Raw genomic sequence first — 19,831 nt, 5'->3', positions numbered from 1 at the left:
GATGCAGCACAGGAGAATGACATGTAGAGCTACTCAAGTTAGTTCTGAATGACTGTCAGCTCTCCAGAGCCAGCCAAGCCCGGGAAGCAGATACGGCGCTTCTGCCAGAGCCTGCCCTGCATCCCGTAACGGAGCTAGCTCAGATATCTCTAGCACAGGACTGTGCCATGCGGCGAGGAGATAGTTTATCATCCGAGAGCATTTCAGATACATGATACGATAAGGCTGAACAGAAATCTGAAGTATAGCAGGATTATTTGATGCAAAGTGCCAAAGGGCTGAGCCTTTCAATGCAGGACATTCTGCGATCAGGTTTGGTATGCAGTGTGCCAGAGTCATCTTTTTCAAGGCGTTTCTCTTGATGGTTGGTGGTGGTGTTCCTCAGAAGCACGACCAGGTACTGTCCTCCTTTAAATTGTGTTAAAAGAGAATGCCTTGTTGTGTAACAGTGTGAGCGCTATTCATTTCCAGCCACGTATCCAGTTATACCTGAAGAGATAAGGCTTCAATTCTTTTTTAGCTTTCCAGTCAGACATAGGGTTGTGTATCTGGGATAATGTTTTTTTCTTTACTATTCCTGTTGATGAGGTGGTGCGTAGCAAGCACACATTTGCTGCTGCATCACCAGTGCTTGAACTCTATGAAAATCAGAGGAAATCCTTCATTTGGAAGTCATTATTTATGATTTTGGCCGGTACTGCACCACGGATAGCACTTCCCCACCATCACTTCACATAGCATCTCTCATCTTACTGTAAAGTCTTGTTGCACAGGGGCAGTAATAACACCACTTAACAAGAACGTCCTTTATTTTTCCAAATACCTTGCTACACATCCATTAATCGGTTCAAGGGAGAAAATGATGCGAGCCATAACCTGAGTTTCACAAAGGTGCTGATGGCAATTCTGGTGGCCATTTCATGGTAAACACTGTTCACGCAAATGTCAGAGCAAAGGATCTGGGGCACTATTTTGCTATTAAAGCCACAAACATATAAAAGATATCCTCTTTCCTAAAAAGCGTTGAGCACACCATTCACATTTTGTCTGAGCACATCCGCCAAGTTTGAGTTCCCGATTCGGACGTTTGCAGGAGAATTTAGAAGTTCTTTTTCAAACAAGTGACTGTTGTCATTAGGCTTCTTGGACTCCTACTAGAGGCCGTTTCCCTGCGATATACCATTTACACTGGTTTGTGTTTTACGATAGAGCTGACGCGTTACTTTCACCCACTTCTCTGCCTCCAGCTCCGCTCCTCGCCCCGCGCCCCCCCGGTTCCTAACCCAAACCACCCCTCCAAACGCCTTCCCCCACCGCCTATCATCCCCACGCCCCCCTGCCCCTTCCCCAGCCCCGCCGCAGCCCCCCCGCCCCTCCGGCGGCCACCGCCGGGCTCGCCCCGGCCTCCTGCCCCCCCCGTCCCTCGTCGCCCTCTGCGGCCGCCGAGCGTGCGCGAAGTGCGGGCGGCCCGGGCAGGCGGGGCGAGGGAGAGCAACAGCAACAGCAGCAGCAGCAGCAGGAGGAGGAGGAGGAGGAGGAGGAGGAGGAGGGCCGGCCCGCCCGCAGCCGCCGCCGCCGCCAGCGCCGCCATGATGCTTGTTTGCTTTCAATGAGTGTGAGGAGGAGGCGGGGGGGAGCTGCTCTCCCGTCCGGCCCGCGGCAGGAAACAAAGAGCCAGGCAGGCGGCGGAGCGAGGGCGGCGGGGGGACGGGGATGCTGCAGCCACAGGTAGGGGCGGCCCCCGCCGCGCCGCGCCTCGCCTGGAGGGGGGGCTCTCGCTCGGGGGGGGGCAGCGCTGCGGGGGGGCCCTGCTGCGGGGGAGGGGGGCGGCGTTATTGCGGGGGAGCCTCCCGCGGAGTTGGGCGGGGGGGTCCCCCCGCGCTGCGTCCTTGGGGGGCGTCACGGGGGGGGCGAGGCCCCCCTGGGCGTGAGGGGATCGGGGGGGTGTCGGGGGGGGGGCGGCGCTGGAGGAAGCGCTGGGCCCGGGGCGGTCGTTGCTGCGGGGACGCCCGGGGGAGGCTCCGCGCCCCGGGAAGCGGTGGGGAACGGCTGGTATCGAGGCGGGGAGCGGCGGGGAAGGGGGGCTCCGCCGCCGGGAACTTGCCCGGCCACGCACCCCCGGCCGGAGGCCAGTAAACACCCACCCGGCGTGCGGGAGGGAGCCGGGCGGGCGGCGCCTCGCAGGGAGCCCGGGTTTATTTGCATCGGGAAGGCAATTAAGAGAAATTAGTATAATGGCATCCGGAAGCCTGAAGTTTTTTGTTTGCTGGTTTGGTTTTTTCCTCACCGTGCATTTGAGTTTAAAATAATAAAACAAAGGCAGAGGGAAATGACATCAGTCTGGTAATTGCCCGTCCACCTCAGCGCACGGCTTCCCCGCGTCTCTGCCTCCCCGGAGGCCCATTCGCCCCGCTGGGAGCCCACGGGGGACCGGCAGCGCTGCCTGTCAGCGGAGCGCCTCTCCCGCCCCGGAAGGAGCTGCCGGCAGCCGCCCGCCCCGCCGGCAGCGGAGCCGAGGCCTCGCTGGCGCCGGGGCCCGGAGCGGCCCTCGCTCGTTCCGGCGGAGGGAAACGGCAAGGCAGGCGCGGGGCGTGATTGCCAGCCCCGGCGGCCAATGGGGGCGCGCGGGAGGCGGGCCGAGCGCTGGCACGTGAGGCCGCGGGACAGACGCATGCAGGGATAAACAGAGGGGAATTGGGGCGGGCGGACGGGGGGGCGCCCGGGGCGGACGGGCTCGGCGCGTCCCGGCCTCTGAACAGCAGTTACTCTTTAATTGAGCTAATTAGGAGGGGATTTTTTATTGCGTTTGTTCGGCTCGGACAGGTGTGCAGGGGCTGAAAACCTGAGCTGGGTGCAAGACTCCTGCATGGCGCGGAGGAGCGGGGTAGCAGCTCCTGGGCTCCGCGGTCTGCCATCGTGCTCACAGGGCAGCTTTTCTCATTTACCATCTCACAGAGAATTTTAAGCCTGGGATCAGGCAAGGCTTTAGAAGAGTTTGTATCGATACACCTGCCTCTATCTTGATAGACATATATAGTGAACAGTATTTTATCAGCAATTTTCCCACAAACATTAAAAATTCCTGTGAAACCTACTTTGCTTTGTGTAATACAAGAAATACATTCAGAACAAATACAGTAAAACAGGGTTTGTTGTTTGGTTTTTTTTTTTTTAATACAGATATCTCTATTTCCACAAATGCATAGAAAGTTGTATTACTGAAAAGATAACTTCACAGACGGGTATTTGCTTTGTAACTAGAGTTGCAGATTTTCTGGCTTTTCATTTGATTTCTGGGTCTTATTTTCTTAATCTAGATTTTGCCACAACGGGTAACTAATTCAAAATTAGGGTTTAAGAAATACCTGTGATATTTGTCTGCCTTAAATACAAAGATGTGCAAGTGTTGACTGGTAATTGTATTGTATCTTGCATTTTTTTTCATTCTAGAGCAGGTCTCGTAATTGGGAATTTATCAGCATTTCCACTGGGGTAATTTTACAGGATTATCCGCCCTCTGTTCTTCCTGCTGGTTCATCTGGACTCTGGAGTTTGCTGCTAGCGATGAAGCCTTCTGTGGGGGTTTATTCATGCTATTACTGAAATGGAGCCCTTTGCATTTGGATTAACAGTTTATTCATTTTTCACCTGAATCGCTTGCATCAGTCCATTTATAAAAAGGATACTACCATGCATCTCTCTTCTGTTTGCATTTTGAAGTTGAACTCTGAATACGGTCTTGATGTGTTCAGGCTGTTTACTTTGCTTGAATTTTAGAGGAAGAACTGAAATATAAAGATAGACGAGACTGTATTTACCTGCACGGGCAGGTAAATACTTCTGATGTTTTATGTATGAAGACTTGAAAATGTTTTACAAAGGGTCACAAATTGAATGAGCATGGTACCTTTCAAGGTACAAATCATTAAGATCAGGTTGTACTAGATGTTAGGAAGACGTTCTTCTAAGCAAGTGCAATGTTCATGATGGAAACCGGTGTCTTTAAAATGGAGTCGAATGCTCCCAAGATTGAGCAAACTATAAATTCTTTCCCAACAGATGAACAAAAACATCTTTTTTTTTTTTTTTAAGCATGGCAGTGTAAACAGAAATGGTCCTGTTAATCTATCACCGAAAAGCTAAGTATTTTTGTTTGTAGTGCAGTCTGTCTTGTTATTTGGATTACCACTGTGCCTAGGAAGCTGGGTGGTGAATCAGAATTCCTCCTGAAGGTTGTGCAGCACCTGCTCCAACAGGCAGTCCCTGCTGCAGAGGCCCTTGTTCTGTTTGCTAACAGAATATTGAGGTTTAAATGTTCTCTGTTTTTGTCATGTAATTTTGGCTGCACACATGTGTACGCGCAGTTTGTAACACTACACCCCTGGCCCAAGTGGAGCCACATTAAGTGAAGATTATACAGAGATGGTATCTTTATGAATGAAGATGCCTTTCAGTCTTCAGAATTGAAAGACTATACTAAAATTGTCACTTATTCCCATAGGGGTTTTTTTGCTAGGAGAAATGTATAGTATTCAAAGGTTACAGTTGTGTATGATGAGCTTGAAAAAAACTACCACTGACCTCAAAACCTCACAGGAGCAATCTCAACAAACCCTACCCCTAGATTTTAGTCCTAGTTGTGCGAGACAGAGGTTGACCCTTGCCCTGTTGCATACAACGTATCTATTTTTTTTAATTTGTATGTTGAGATTTTACACTGGTTTCAGTGTCAAAATACTGACATTACTGAATCCAGTCTAAATTTAGACTTCTTCATGGTGTAATTTTGAAAGCTTTATACATGAATTGATCAAACCGTGTCACTGCAGCGTTTCATCTGTTTTGTATTCCCCCTTCAGTGTTGGTGCTTCACACTTGGAAGTGTGATGATTGTACAATATCCTGCAAGATGATTAGCATTGTATTAAGTGACATAATTTATGTTCCTACATTGAAATTGGGTTGTAGAAGTCCACTCAACAGGGAAGCTTGACAGAAGCTTGAGGACCTGCACTCACGATTTCTACATTGAGCGATTTCTGCAGTTGAAGTCTTAAAGCGTTTACAAATGCTTAGGCAGGTCCCATAGAAAAAGCTGTTTAAATGCTTAACATGTACTTTTGAGCTACTAATTACGCCTCCAAGATAGTGCTTATTTAAAAAAAAAAAATAAAATTGGCAACAACTCAATTTTCTCTTTTGTAAGACTCAACATGAATCCTTTTGTTAATGCCTCAGAGGGCTTTTTTTTTAATCAAGGAGGGACTAGGAGCAGAAAATATATACACAGTTGTTTAGTTTAGAATTAAAATACTTGCTGTTAGTATTCCGATTTATGCTATAATGGAGCTCTGCAGGAAGAGATTTTTTTTTTTTTTTTAGACTGGGAAAGCCATTAGGTATGTTATGGAGACTGCCGTCTAGGAGCTGCAATCACAGCCTGTATATTTTGATGGCTCTCTTGTGTGTCTTAGTCGTGTTCCTGATATGCAACCCTTATTTTGCAAGTTAAGCGGTTTCCTACATTAAGCCTCTCCTAAAGACATTGTACTGTTTTATAATACCAGTATCTCCGAGGCCCCCTTCAGCTCTTTGAACTCTCCCCCTGTCCTTAGCAAGGCAGCAGTTTCAGTCTGAAGACTTGGGGGTTTCTAGAACGTGCTGAAGCAATCTGAGTGATAGCTCATGTCATTAGGGTACAGCATCTTGCCTTAGTTAGGAGACCATGAAGTATACCATAATTTAGTATACTGCATATTAGAAATAATCTGTGCAGCTTTACTGCTTGAGCTATTTTGGAGTATATTTAATGAGTGAGGTGTGGATCTTGCAAGTTGATCTGACTTAAATGGTGCTCCATAAAAGTATCTCTCTGCATAGATCAGTTTGCAGAGTCAGGGATCAGAAAAAAACTTTAAGCACTGGCTGCGCTTCAGAGACAGATCCTTTCATGTGCTTTCTTTGGAACAAAACACGCATTGAACCCACACCTACAAAGACAGGAAGGCTTGAAACTAAACTAAAACACAGCTAGCTTTGAGCGTGCACCGTGTGATCTATATCACCTGTCAGAACAAGGAGACAGCATTGTAATGGCTAAATAAAAAAAAATATTAAGATGTTTTATGCCAAACTCTGACCATTAACACTTTTTAATATTCTTTTAAAGAAGTTTTAGCAGTTGTCTGCCCAACAGAAGAGCTTTGCCTGACAAAGCAAAGGTCCTGTGGACTAAGAGAAGTTTCAGTGCTGCCTTAATCACAATTCATCTGTAAACAGGGTATTTTCAGGAGCAAGAGTTTTTAGGAACAAGTGATCTGTGGGAAGGATAATTAAAACTAGGAAGGAATCCTTGCTTTGCTGAGGAACATCATGAAAGATCTGCCTCTGGAGATTTGAGAACTGATCATACAGTAATTGTCAGTCATGGCATAGGTGCTTTCTGCATAGGGAGCAATGGGCTAGATCACCCCGTGGTTTCTTCTGGTATAGTATGTCACGACTTTCCTCCAGTGGCAGGACTTGGAAAGCTGCTACTTTGGTTGCTCGTTAACTCCACATAATTTACGTCAGTACAGCCATCATCAGAGTAATGCTGAAAACCAGTGATGTGACTGGAGTGGTGACACTTTTTTTTTTTTTTTTTTTTTTTTAAACCACTAACAATAAACCCCACGTTCTTACCTGGGTATCATTGTTGGTTTTCAGCATTGTCTCACAAACAGCTGCATCAATACAGCGGAGGGAGGTGATGAAGTGGAACATGGGGACAGGAAAGAAATCTCAAGTTGGCTTTGCTGCGCAAGAGTGTGGTTGTGGAGCAACATTCTTGGGCTTGTTGGTTTAATTTGAAGTAAAAACAATCTATGAATAGTCTGGTTGCTTCTATCAGGATGTGGCTAGATGAGTAGAGCATCTGTACAGAACAAGTTCTGTAATATCCTGAACTTCAGTTAATTTAGCACCTCTAATATTAACAAGCATTTAAATATCTAGAAATTGTTTTTTAGGAAGGCAAAGATTTTTGGATTTAGATACTGACACCTCTTGTCAAGCTCTCATTCAGATCTGTAGCAGGAATGCTGAAAATGAGCTCATGTTCAAACTTCATTTAAAATAGCTAGGTTCTCTCTTACTCCTAAGTTCTGTTGCAAGGCTAAGAAAGAGAATAATGTTTTGTGCGGTGACTTCATGTTTTCACCCACAAAACAACAGAAATGTGGTAAGTATTCTGCAGATGCATAAAGGAAAATGTGGTAAGGAACATTGTGGTATACGTGCCAGTATTTAGAATAGCTTACCGAGTTGGACCAAGATAAGAAATTGTGCAGTAGTTACTCTAAACATGAATTAATGTTCCATATATCATGAAGAATCATAAGTAAATTGTCAAATATGATTGTCTGGACACAACCAGTGGAGTGAGAGTTGGTATTATATTAACGTTTTGGAGTGTAAGACCATTCTCATTAGCTTTCTGAAGACATTTGTAGGTGAAGCTTTTAAGCCTTGGTCTTACTGCCTATCTGCATTTTTAAAACTTGAAGCGAAATGTTTTATGACAGAACTCTTCCTTTTGAAGTTGATCTTTTAGGTTCCAGCTTATTCGTATAGTATAAATTATGTAATGCAAGTAAATTCTTAAAGTAAGTGAACCTGACTGATCTTTTAATGTATTGGCATTTCAGAATACACTAAAATAGAAAATGCAAAAATCTGAATGTTGTATAGTACTCATTAGCTAGCCAAAGTGCTTCTAGGGATACCAGTAAAAGGTCAGCCTTTGCTTTGCAGTTTGGTTTTGCATTCATGTTTGTTTTGTATAGAGCAGCCTTTTACTATAGGCATAATTACATACAACTGCTGATAATTAAGAACTGTTCTAATCATCTGGACTATGTCTATGCTACACTGAGAACATTAGGACATAGTATTTCTAATCATTAGATGTTGTGTAACATAAGGGGTGGGAATTTGAGTTCTTTATCATGAATCAGATAAAATAGATCTATCTCGTAGGTCTGTCTAGAAGATGGAGCGGTCAAGGACCTCTGCACTGAATTGCGCCTTTTGTGTTCTGACCATTTTAGAGTTCTCTTTTGAACCCAAACTGGTCTTTATAGCAACTGAACATGGAAGTGAAAATTGCTTCTATACACTAGTGAAACTATGGTAAATAAGTTCTTCACGCCTTCCAAGGTTTAGGGGGTTACACGTAGACCATTAAAATATTGGGCTGCAGGTTGCTCATCTGGTAGGAAATTGTGATTGCAAGTGGAGTGGAGGGGTGGCAGGTTGGGCAGGAGGAGGAGTAGAGGTTTGGAAAATGGCAACCTCCCTACCCCTGCCACACACCTTGTAACCAGCCAGTTTGCATTTCTATAAACAAGTAGTTAAGAAGGACAAAGAAACCTTAATTAAATTTGAAATACCTGCAGGTCAAAACTTAATAATATGGTCATCTTAAAAATATGAATTGACTGATTTTTGGACTTAACAAAATGTAAAGCCTGATCTACTTGGTACTATATGGCTCTATAGTCTAATCAAATCTTCCTGAAAACAGCAAATATATCCTTTGGCATTTATGGCCCAGTTGATCTGAACCAGGATGCTTTGCTTTTCTTAAGTTTCAGGAGGGTTATGTCTCATTTTAGTCAGCTTTGGCTAGATTAAGGGTTTTGCAGAACTTCTGCAGCTTTATAGATTTTTTTGAAAGAATATTAAAGCATTTGTCAACGTTGAGTTTTCTGTAGTAGAACTTGTATATACAAAATCGAATAACTCATCTGATTAGTCGTATTCCAGATATACTCACATGAACTAATGTGTATTGACTTAATCAGTATCTTGTGTTTATTATTACCTAGCTGTAATGCATGTTCACATCCCACTGCATTATCTAAGTCTGAAAAAGAGGAAGGGTAACTTGTGGTTTTGTATTGGCAGTCATGTAAAATTCTAGTTTTAGAAGTCCTCAAAATATGATGAAGAAGCATTACTTCCCTGATGAAGCCATTAAATCTTAATATGCTAACAGCCACTAAAATGTGATCCTAGCAAGTGAAAAAGCACTTGGAATGGATCAATTGACTTTATGTTGACTCAACAGCATTTTTTAAATTTAGATTATTCCAACATTAAGCTAGAAATTGGGTTAAAGGGATCTTGACACTTTCCCACGCGTTATAGTTGGGGCTCTTGGGGGTGGGATGTGTTTCAGGAGTCACTCTTGTGCTGCTCCAGTTCTGCCTGTGCACACAGCTGTTACGTGCCATCCCTCCCCACACTAGGTAAAAGGAAATTTTTAATTCACAGCATGTATTCTGAAAAATTCAGGTGTTACCCTTTAGCTAATTTCCCAATAGGATTTTTCCTAGTCTTATTTTTTCAATACTATATACTTACTGTTAAAAAAAAAAAAATAAAATATTTGAACAGCCTTTTCAAAATGAAATGCCGAGAGCATTTGCACTAGTCAACAAATAATAGGTGTTTACACAACAGACTTGATATTTACCTAAAAATAGCATACTAGTAGGAAAAAAAAAATAATCTGTGTTTTCTTGCAACACTGATGTTTTCTTTTGTGTGTATTTCAATAGAGCAATCTTGTTCGCTCCTACAAAGTTAAATGTAAGGTTGTATTTCAATAGATAGGCAAGTCCTCAAACATCTGTCTATTCAGCATAAAAATATTTGTAATTTTGGTTCTAATGTGCTTTAGTATGGATTCTTCTAATTTGAGGATGCTTTAATTCCTTCAGTTTTTTTTCTTTTAGATGATGGCTTACACCTGCATTTCTGAACTTTGGTTTATCTACTTGCACACTTGTATATCGTAGCAAAATATAACCAGAAGCTATATTTCATAGCAGGATGCAAGTATTCTTCCATATTATGGTGTATACCTGCTAGTAGTTGGGAAATCCAAAACTATAGGTGTATGTTAAGATTTATTTTTAAGAAAACTAAAGTTTCAACTTAGTATGCTCTGAATAAGACATTAATAGAAATAAGACTGACATGAAATTTCGAAGGTTTTGTTGGAATGCTATCAGGCACACAGAAAAAACATTTAATTCTCTAGTTCTTTATGTCTTGGTGTGGGATGGTCCCAAATAATTTTAAATAAGAGTTTAGATGAAGTACATCACATTTACTTCACGTGACACTTGAGGTTTAGCTGTGATGTGTTGGGTACTTGCTTGCTTCCTTTCCTCATCATGGTATCTTGCCTATGAGTATTTTTTCCATCATTTTTCAGTATTAAGATCACTGTCTAGTTTGTTGCCCATGCATGGTATAGACTGAGGATAAATAACAGTCATTGACTCAACTCATCAATTCAAGTGTGTAAATTCTGTAGGGACTGACCTTTATCATAAGCCTGTTCAAGCTTCTGTGAGAAGCCAGATGTTGCTTTTCTGTGAGAAGACAGATGTTGCACCTTGTCATCCTAGACAGGGACAGTGTCTGTTTATGCAATGTTGTTGCTTCATTTGCCTGTACTTTAAGCTGAAATGTAATTAAGTTCCCACAGAAATTTGTAACTTGCTGAGTAAAGTGCCACCAGTGACAGAAAAATGAAACAGTAAGCTTGATTCATTTTAGAAAAGCGCTTATTTAAAGAATGGGTGGTGTATCTTTGAGTGGGAATGAGCAAATCTTAAGTTTTATGGTAAAAACTGAAATACAACACTATGGAATTACCTTAAAGAACTTTTTCCAAAGCATAGTAGTTATCTTTTAGATGTGCTTCTGTTCCCTTTGAAGAGGGTCACTGTTTGGAGTTTAAAGCAGTAATTTCTGTTCATTCTAATAAAGCTCAACAGTAGAGATTAACCCATTAAATACAGGTTAGCATTTCTGATTAGCCCATATATTGCTAGAACTGCTACAACTTTAAGTTATCTTTAAAGCAGTGTACTTTGCCTTCAGTTAGGATTTCGGACTTTGTTCAGTGTTACTATTTAACTGATGCATGGGTGAGGGTAGTTGGAAGGAAGATTTTGCTTCCTGCTGTGTGAGAAGAGATTTCAGGTAGGTGGGGCCAGAGCAACAATTATGTTGTCCTGATTTCAATCCCATAAACAGCTGTGCTGCAAATCCACACGTACATTACTGCTATACAGGAATAATAATACAGGAAGCTAGGCTCCCTCAATTTTTTTTTTTTTCTCCTCCTTAGCTTTTGGGCAGTTTAATTCTCTTAACCAGCTCCTTTTGTTATCAGACAAAAGTCAGTGCTGATGCAAGAGTTAAGTGGAAATATATGGTCCTGGCAAGGAAGGAACTGCAGCAGAACCAGCTTGGTTCTGCTTCGTGCGTTGTAAAACCACAATGCAAGTGGCTGGTGTGTGGGGGTGAGGAGGATCCTAAATTAACTTTGAATTCAAGACATATCAGTCAATTTAAGCAACACTTACATTTATGGGGAGAGTCATTAGAACCTGTTTTCAAATGAAACGTTGGATTGCGTGGAAGAGAGGTTCAAGGTTAAAGGCACAAGGCTACAAATGAATGGTCTGTGATGAGCTTCCAGTATTAGGGTTTGGAGAAAGAAAGAAAGCTCTCCCATAAGTGCTGTCATTTTCTTATGAAATCTTTGAGTAACTTAATGGCTTATAATTACTAGGAAGTACTGTAGATTGCGTTCTATCCTGCTATTTTTCAGCAGTACAAAAGTCATTTCTTTGGCGAGTAATAGTGTACTTCATCAATAAATGGAAATTATTTAAGCTATCTTGGTACTTCTAACTTAGATCTAGATTTGTATAGTTTATTCACTGTTTTTAATTAAAGTAGCAAGAAGATTGAGCAATTCTGCACTTGATCAAGTGTGGTGCTACTTTGTTTACTTCCCCCTCCTGGCTGTCTTCTGATCTACATCAGCTTATTAATGATAAGGAATATCGGGGGGGGTGGGGGGGGTGGGTATCAAAAGAAGTCATCAACGTGTCAAGAAGTTTCAGAGACAGTTGTAATGCTTCAGCACAGTGATCCTGAGGTATTTCTAAAGGTACTCACATATTTGTAAATGGGATTTGTAGATGCTGCTTAGTAAGTATTGAAATAGTTATTTCAGAATAGTTTATTAGATCAGATAAAGTTGTATCTGAACATTAACCCATGCTGCTCTCACTTATTCCTTGTTTTCTATGAAGTTTTAGAATTCAAGTTTTCTTTGCCTAAATTAAATTTTGATACGGAAGAAACTGACATTTCTAGGAGAGTTTTTGTAGCAATCTTGATATCTGCATTATAGTAAAGCTAATACTATAAAGGATTGATGGTACTTGGCCTACAGGAGTTGTCTAATACACTTAGTTTTGAAATAGAGTTAGTTTATCTGTGGTATTATAGAAAGCATTTCAGGAAGTGGAGAACTGCTGTAGTATTTTCTCTTGGCTTTTTTTTTTTTTTTAAAACCCTTTCTGCTTACTCTCAAAAAAAACTGCTTACCTATGTATTTTGATTAAATCCTTCTCCCCACTATCTTCCAATTTCATAAAAATGGCAGAAGGGAAGGGCAGGAAAGAAGTCACAGTCTTTCCTGCCCTGTCATTCAAAGCAGATTCCCTGGGCTATTATCTCTCCACTTTAGAGGCATTGTTTATTGGTAGTTTATGTAGTCACCGGGAGCATTAACTGCTTCATAGTCCAGCTTCCACCTCACACACACCTATAACCTAGGAGACTTACCATTTCAAAAGTCTTGTTGGGTAATGGTCTGAACTCTCTTCTTCTACAGCTAGCAGCGTAGCTAAAACAGCTTGGCCTTCAGGCAGCTCCTTCTTTTCTAGGCCACCAGCTCCTCCTGACACCATACCTTAATGGCACTGGTGCTGCAGCTGTAAGTGTGCCTGAGGAGCAGAGCCGCAGCTGTTCTGTAGCGTAGCACACCCGCTCGCATGGCTGCTGGTAATCACACCACCTCTTGTCCACAACAGCTCTCTAAAGCAACACCTCGCCTGGCTGTTCATCACTTGACTGCACTCATTGCTTTAATCTGGAGAGACAGGCAGCAATTGGTACAGGTGCGCCTCAACCTGTGAACATTTGGCTTTGTCTCCAGTGGTCTGTTCCTGAGTCAAGCCGCAGCCAGTGCTCCATCATCTACATGTTGTATTGGCCAACTTTGTCCACTCTTCTTCTAACAGGTTGCCCTCCCTTGACTTTACAGCCTTCATTTTTTTTCTTCTCTTTCTGATCCTCATCATCCTTGCCCTGCACCTTTCCCTGAAGGGTCTTGTCTGCTGCTGCTCTCCCTTGCCCTGTCCTACTGCCTTTCTCTCAGTAGCTCTGTGCAAACAAGGGCTTAAAACTGTGTCTATACTGAGACTTGAGATCTAATTCCCTGTGTCAGACTCTTTGCGTTGTTGACCTCATTGGCCTCGTTTAGCTCAGTTTCTTTAGGGTAAGGGTTGTTAATTCTGTGTTGGGACTAAGTGACCTGGGGTGGAAATGGGCAGCCACGCTCCTGTTAAACTCTCAAGCGCTTCTGTTTTTACAACTATTTAAATAACAATTTTAATAACCTGGTACAAGATAGTAAATGATTTCATTTGCATTCAAACATATTTAAATGTACTCTTCATTAAATTTATATAGTCTGGGGTGTGTTCCAGGCAGCCATGTCATATCTGTGTTTGTAAAGATTTTCTCCTTTACAAACTAAGTTGCTCTATGTGATAACAGCCTAATGTTCAGTGGTGCTTTCCACCATCTGTGTTGGTACAACTGAAAATTACAGGTGGTGTAAGCTCTTTTGAAAATTATTGTCATGATAGTTTAAAGCTGCAGTTATCAACGGCTCTAAGGTTGTTCAACACCATTTTATGACTCTTACTAAAGATTGCTTTAGGCTGACAAAACTGTATCACTTAATCTGGTGTTCACCTCAGCTATTACGTTTAACTGTAGCAGCTCAGCAGGCTCTAAATGTGGATTTGGGGAGGTGGAGAAAGGAGGAGAGACAGTGATTTGTAAAAGAGACTGATTTTCTTGAACTACTCCATGCTGTGAAGTGTTGAAATGCAATTCAAGGTATTGCGCTTGCCTTTTATGATGGCCTATGAAATATGACCCAAATTTAGCCTTGCTGTCAGGTCCTGAGAAATCTTGAACTCTACGTGATGGATAAAGATGCGCTAACACTTGCCGTGACAGTATCCTTGGTATTCTGCTGAGGCCGATGTCAGTGATGGTGTCGGTCACCAGCAGCTCCTTCAGCCAGGAGTCTCGAGCATTTGCTGCTTTTTGTGCTCCTGGTAATCTTAAACAGCAGAGAATTGTCCACTGTGAAATGCAGCAGTGAGAAAAGGAAAACCATGAAGAGCAAGAACTTTAATGAAGGGAGAGTAGCGCCACGGATGGACCGGGAGCACGGGGTCACCAGGATCCATTGTTAAAACCTCAAATTCTTAAATCTCTAATTGTTCTAGCACACATGAACAAAACGCGCTGAAAAAGTATGTCATCCTCTTCTGGTAGTGAGGAGCGATATGCTGATGGTACCAGCAAGGCTGTTAATTAGTGCGTGTGATTGAACGTGCTCTGGGGAATGTTCGTGTTTCTGTACTGAATGAGATTTCTGTCTCTAGTATACCTGCTTCATTTCTTGAAAAATTGGAACATATTTATTAATTCAGGGAGCTGCAGGAAGAGAAAGCAGCAGATGACTGAGGAAGGTAAATGATTCCTGACAAACTGGAGCATTCCTACGTGGTATTGGTCTTTGTGAATTATATATAATTACATATAGCAATTTCAGAAGAGATGCTCTGTACGTTACTTTGCCTTTATGTTATTACACTAGTTGCATAGTTAGGGCAGGGAGAAGTTATGCTTTTACCTTTCTGGTAGTTATAATCCAGTCTTACCTCCTTTCATTAGCTTAGTTTGAAGAAGAAGTGTTATACTTGGTGATTGTAGTACCCTGGGTACTCAAGTGTCTTCATTCTTTAAGGAGCTCCACCCAGCTGCTATTTATAATCTCATCCTCTTACCCACAATTCACTTTTTAAAGGGGAATTTCTTTTCACTGCAGAAATCTATTTTTGACCAGTAGTGGGAGTGGGAAAGGGAAGGAGGAGTGTGAATTAGTAAAAGAACTGTTGTATTAAAGTAAGCGTGTGGTGCTAAAAGCTTTATTTTAATTAAAGTTCATAATTAGCTGGAAGTTTTGGGGGGGTTCTGTTGTTTACTTAATGTACAGAGTAAACATTTTCCAGTAAATTGAATAAACAGATAACAAGTCTGGTTGATAGTCTAATTTACTAACAGTTATTCCTTGTTTATTCTCTATATAGTTACAATAGTTTTCTGATATATTCATTCTGTCCAGGGATATGAAAAAATTAGAAAGCATTAAAAGACCTGGTAGGTAGGTGTGCTCATGATTTTGACCAGTATAGCTGCTTCTTTACTGAGTGTTTTTGGGTAGTATTACAATTCTTGTAATGTATTTTGCTTAATAATTGTGTAATATTGCTTGTAATGTGTTTGTAAATGTGATTTGAGCCAGCATTGTTTTGTTTCTCTATTTCATATAAATGATTTTATAGCTTGTTGCTTGTGCCTTTCTGTATGTATTTGGATGTGGCAGCTTAAGATGGTGAAATCTTTGCCATAAAAGCTCTTAGATATATGTAGGGCGATGCAAAAAACATTACTCTTATTTGTGAGAAATCCGATTTGTATTGGAAGTCCTATGTAACTTGAAAACACAGAGCTGATTTGCAAATTGATATAATATTGATTTATTTATTTAAAATCTATGTAAGCTGGTTTTTCTCTTAAACTGACAAAAACCCAGATGTATTTCTTCTGGGACAGAGGAGAGCTAGTTCATGGTACACGGAGGGTTATGGCACAGGGCTTTAGTATGGAGCCAGGAATGCCTTTTTTTCTTTTGTTCTTTTCCTTTCCTCTTTGCAGTGAAACAGTACAAGTATGCTGATGTAGAGGAAAGCTGGAAGGAGGGGGTTTTTTGAGAGGAAAGAGGTTTTTTTTGAGAGGAATTTTTGCCACTTCTCTCTCATGGTCTGTGATTGAGTGTGGTAAAAAGAGATAAGAAATTAAAAAATGTTCTTTGTAAAGTTATCAGAAATGATGTAAAAGAGAGTGAGAGAAATGGAGTTAAATTTCAGTGTTAAACACCTGGCTGAAGAAAGTGTTAGAAATGCTTACCTCAGGTACAATATTTTCAGATTGAAAAGAGGAGGATGGGGGTTGGATTAAAAGTGATCATTTTGCAGACTTAAAGAATTGAGGATCTTTTTGAAACCTTAATTCTTTTCTTGGGTGCTGAATTGTGTGAAAAGTTGAGAATTGCAGTAAACCTGGAACTGATAGATAGTCAAGGTTGTTAGCAAATGTTTTCTTTATAGTTTGTATGAGGGAGAGTCCAGTGGTGGTGGTGATCACTTTTTGAAGTTGCATTGTTGAAGAACCAAGAGCCTGCAGTAGAATGGATTGATTTTCAAGGACACAGTGATGTACCCATGAAAGGTGGCAGGACATAATGTTTGTGTTGGTTTACAGATTTTGTTAAATTATTGGGTGGAGGGTTAGGCTGTCACCTGCCATTCTAGGAGCATCAGGAATCTCTGTTCTGTTTTATAGCAGTCTCTCCTACTCAGTGAAGTTTGTAAATGGACACAGGTTGTCTTTATATGAAGTTTTGAAAAGTATTTGGAGCGAACGTCCAATATGAAATTTAACTGAAATGGAAATTACTTTTTAAAGAATTCTCAGTGTATAATATCTTAATTAATTATTTGTCTTTTTGGATCAACAGGAATGCCCAAGGAAAAGTACGATCCACCTGATCCACGGAGGATGTACACAATTATGTCCTCAGAGGAAGCAGCCAACGGAAAGAAATCACACTGGGCAGAGTTGGAAATAAGTGGTAAGAAACCAAGGAATGGTCCTGAGTTATGAACTCATTGTAAGTTAAGAGTAGCCTATGCAGTATAGGCTTGTACAAGAAGTCTGGAGTGGAGTTACCTACCTTGAAGTGAGCCAGCACGTACGTAGCATCTGCCAGCCTTTGGGTCTGTCAAGGGAAGAGGTTGGGTTGGGACAATGTAGGGAGCTGTAGGAGTGGCAAGTTGAGGCAGATGGGGAATCATAATGTGTAGGAAAGTTGGAAAGATGAGGATAGGGCTGTGAGCTCTTTGTGTTTTAAGAAGACAGGGTGGGTGAGAGAGAGGATTTAAGATCTAGTTTGTGAAAGACAAGAGAGTGAAGTTGTGGATGATATATAGACATATGCTGTTACTTTAAGTAATGCAACAACAACGTTGTATTAGTCCACGACAGTATAGCTTCTATTGAAGCAGCAGTTTTCAGTTTAAAAGCAGTTGTAAATCTTTGCCCTGTTCTTGAGATTTAAAAAAAAAAAAAAAAAAATTTAAAAAAGATCTTCCAAGAACTGTGCTAGCTTTGAGATACTGTTTGACTTTTGGATCTTTTCTTGAAAATAAGATAATGCTTAGAATTCATAAACATGAATTCCTACTGGTGTGGGTCACCAGTGTCTCTTGATTTGTAGAGTAAATTCTGATTTTGCTACATAAAGTGTGTTTACAAGGAAATTCAAGCAAATATTTTAAGGATTTAAAAAGTATTTTGTGATGTTGTAAATTTAGGCTGAAACTTTGCTTAAATATGGAGGTTCTTTAAGAGACTGCAAAAATTGCTATGTGGTATTTCTAAATGACTGTCCAATAGAGAAATTTAGGGAAGGAGGAATCCAGATAAAATTCTTTGAATTGTGAAGAGTCTTTTCATCCATCATTGAATCTGTGTCTTGCTTCAAGTGCCACGTGCCTTAACATGTGAACAGCATTCTTTACTTGAAGGTTGCAGATGCAGAAACCTAGTTAAATGCTGCTCCAGGAATCAGCACTACATGTCAGCATTAGGCTTGCATATCCACTTGGACATCTGCTGCTCTGCATAAGGAAATGCGTTAAGCGATGGCTCTTTCCTTTCATGCCTGGTAATCTCACTATAGACTGAGTCTAGCCAAAAGAGGTGCAGGTAGTGAGGAGGATGGATCAGTGATGTTGACTGGAAATCCTTTCAGCTACAAGGGTTTCTTTGATCACAGCCACCTGTGATGGGGGGGGCAGGGAAGAGGTGTTAATTCAATTTTAAAAAGGCAAAGAGCTATTGTATTTAAAACCTGTCAAAAGATTTCTTAATGAGCATTGCAGTAGCATGAATCCTTTAAGAACTGTATGCATTTGCCTTGCAAAATAAAATGTGACAGTGTTTTTGTTTTATTAATGTTCACGCTGTCCTTTCCTTGCAAAATACTTGGTTATCTAATACAGAAAGCCACAAATGCTTTAACTGTTCTTATTTAAATCACTGAGCTTTTTCATGGTAGGCTTTTTTATGCCACTCACTTTCTCATAGCTCACTGGAAATGATACCTGTATTAAACCTTTTGTTACCAGGGACTGAGTCCCAGATAGATGTGTTATCAGTGTAGCTTTCCCCAGACACTAAATATTACTTCCGTTATTTTGAAGAAAATAATTTAAGGAAAGGAATTCTAATGTGTGTATGTTGGTGTAATTTTAACCAGACTGTTCTTAATATTGATGAGTCATGGTGGGGTTTTTAAAGGCTCTCACAAGTAACTTTTTGCCGTGGACATACTGGCATTGGTACTCTTCTTCTAATGCTTTTGGTTCAGTGAGATGACTTCTGCAAATGAAAAAGGATCCACTCCTGGGGGAAAAAAAATTTTTTGGAGAGAAGAAATGTTTTGAGACCTGATGATGATATCTCACATTCCTTGCATGCGACAATGTAAAAATCTTGATTCTGTCACACAAATCCATGTTTCCACCCTTCAGTTTATATAAAAATCATATCCTTTTTTTAAATATCTGGCAATAGTTTATGCAGCTTTTAGTTGAATGCCAGATGGAAATCCATGTTCTCAACTAAGCATTTTAGTCACCCTAAATATAGTGCTTCTATCTGTTCTGGGCTGGATTAATGCCATAGAATATAGATTTTTGGTTTGAAAGACGTTGCACAGAAATAGAGGCAAACTGAGGAAGTATCTTTCATCCCAAATATAAACTGTAATTGAAAAAAAATCCGTTTCTTATGCCTATGTTAATTATTGAATTAATGGTCAGTTAGTAAATATGTCTTGTTTTGTATGGAACTTGAGAAAGACAGGTGTTTAAACCTTAAGTATGGATTGGAGAAAAACAATCTAAGCATCCCTGGCAACACCTTACATTCTCTTATGCATTGCCAAATTTTTTTGATCTATAGAATCAGCAATTAGTGGAATTTTCATTGAATAAAGCAATAATAATAAAAAACACAACAAAAAAACCCCAAAAAACCCCTCCCCCTCGAGCCCCTCACCCCATACATACTTACAAAAGGTGTAATTATTGCTAAATCCATATATTTTAAATGTTCTATTTTCTTTTGTACCTTCCTTCCACAGGGAAAGTGAGAAGCTTGAGTTCGTCATTGTGGACACTGACCCATTTGACAGCTTTGCATCTCAGTGACAATTCCTTATCCCGTATTCCTTCAGACATTGCCAAGCTTCACAATCTGGTATATCTGGACCTGTCCTCTAATAAAATTCGCAGTTTACCAGCAGAGCTCGGAAACATGGTGTCACTCAGGTGTGTAAATTTTAACAGGAGTTAAAATTGTTCTCTTATTATCTTTCTAGCAACAGTTTAAATTTCAGCATAGTTTTTACGTTCTAGTAAATGAAAAGCATAGGTAAATTCCCCTTTCCTCACTTCTTTTTATATGTCTCCCTGAATAC

At 41.0% G+C, this 19,831-nt stretch overlaps 1 protein-coding gene across 3 annotated transcripts in view; it reads left to right on the top strand.

The window, feature by feature from the left end:
* Window positions 1-1,532: 1,532 nt before the first annotated feature.
* Window positions 1,533-19,831, top strand: part of CNOT6 (CCR4-NOT transcription complex subunit 6) — a 33,643-nt gene continuing 15,344 nt past the window's right edge. For all 3 annotated transcript variants that reach the window (XR_014229504.1, XM_082324493.1, XM_082324492.1), the window contains exons 1-3: window positions 1,533-1,728; window positions 16,805-16,918; window positions 19,496-19,682. Coding sequence is in view for 2 of the 3 variants with exons in the window: in XM_082324493.1 (XP_082180619.1) it covers window positions 16,807-16,918; window positions 19,496-19,682 (299 nt within the window). In the remaining variant the exon portion in view is untranslated. The remainder of the gene's footprint in view (window positions 1,729-16,804; window positions 16,919-19,495; window positions 19,683-19,831) is intronic.

Source organism: Platalea leucorodia, assembly GCF_965183815.1.
Source record: "Platalea leucorodia genome assembly, chromosome: 11".
Taxonomy (NCBI): Eukaryota; Metazoa; Chordata; class Aves; order Pelecaniformes; family Threskiornithidae; genus Platalea; species Platalea leucorodia.
The sequence above is the reverse complement of the archived record's forward strand: the minus strand, read 5'-3'. Positions and strand labels throughout refer to the sequence as shown.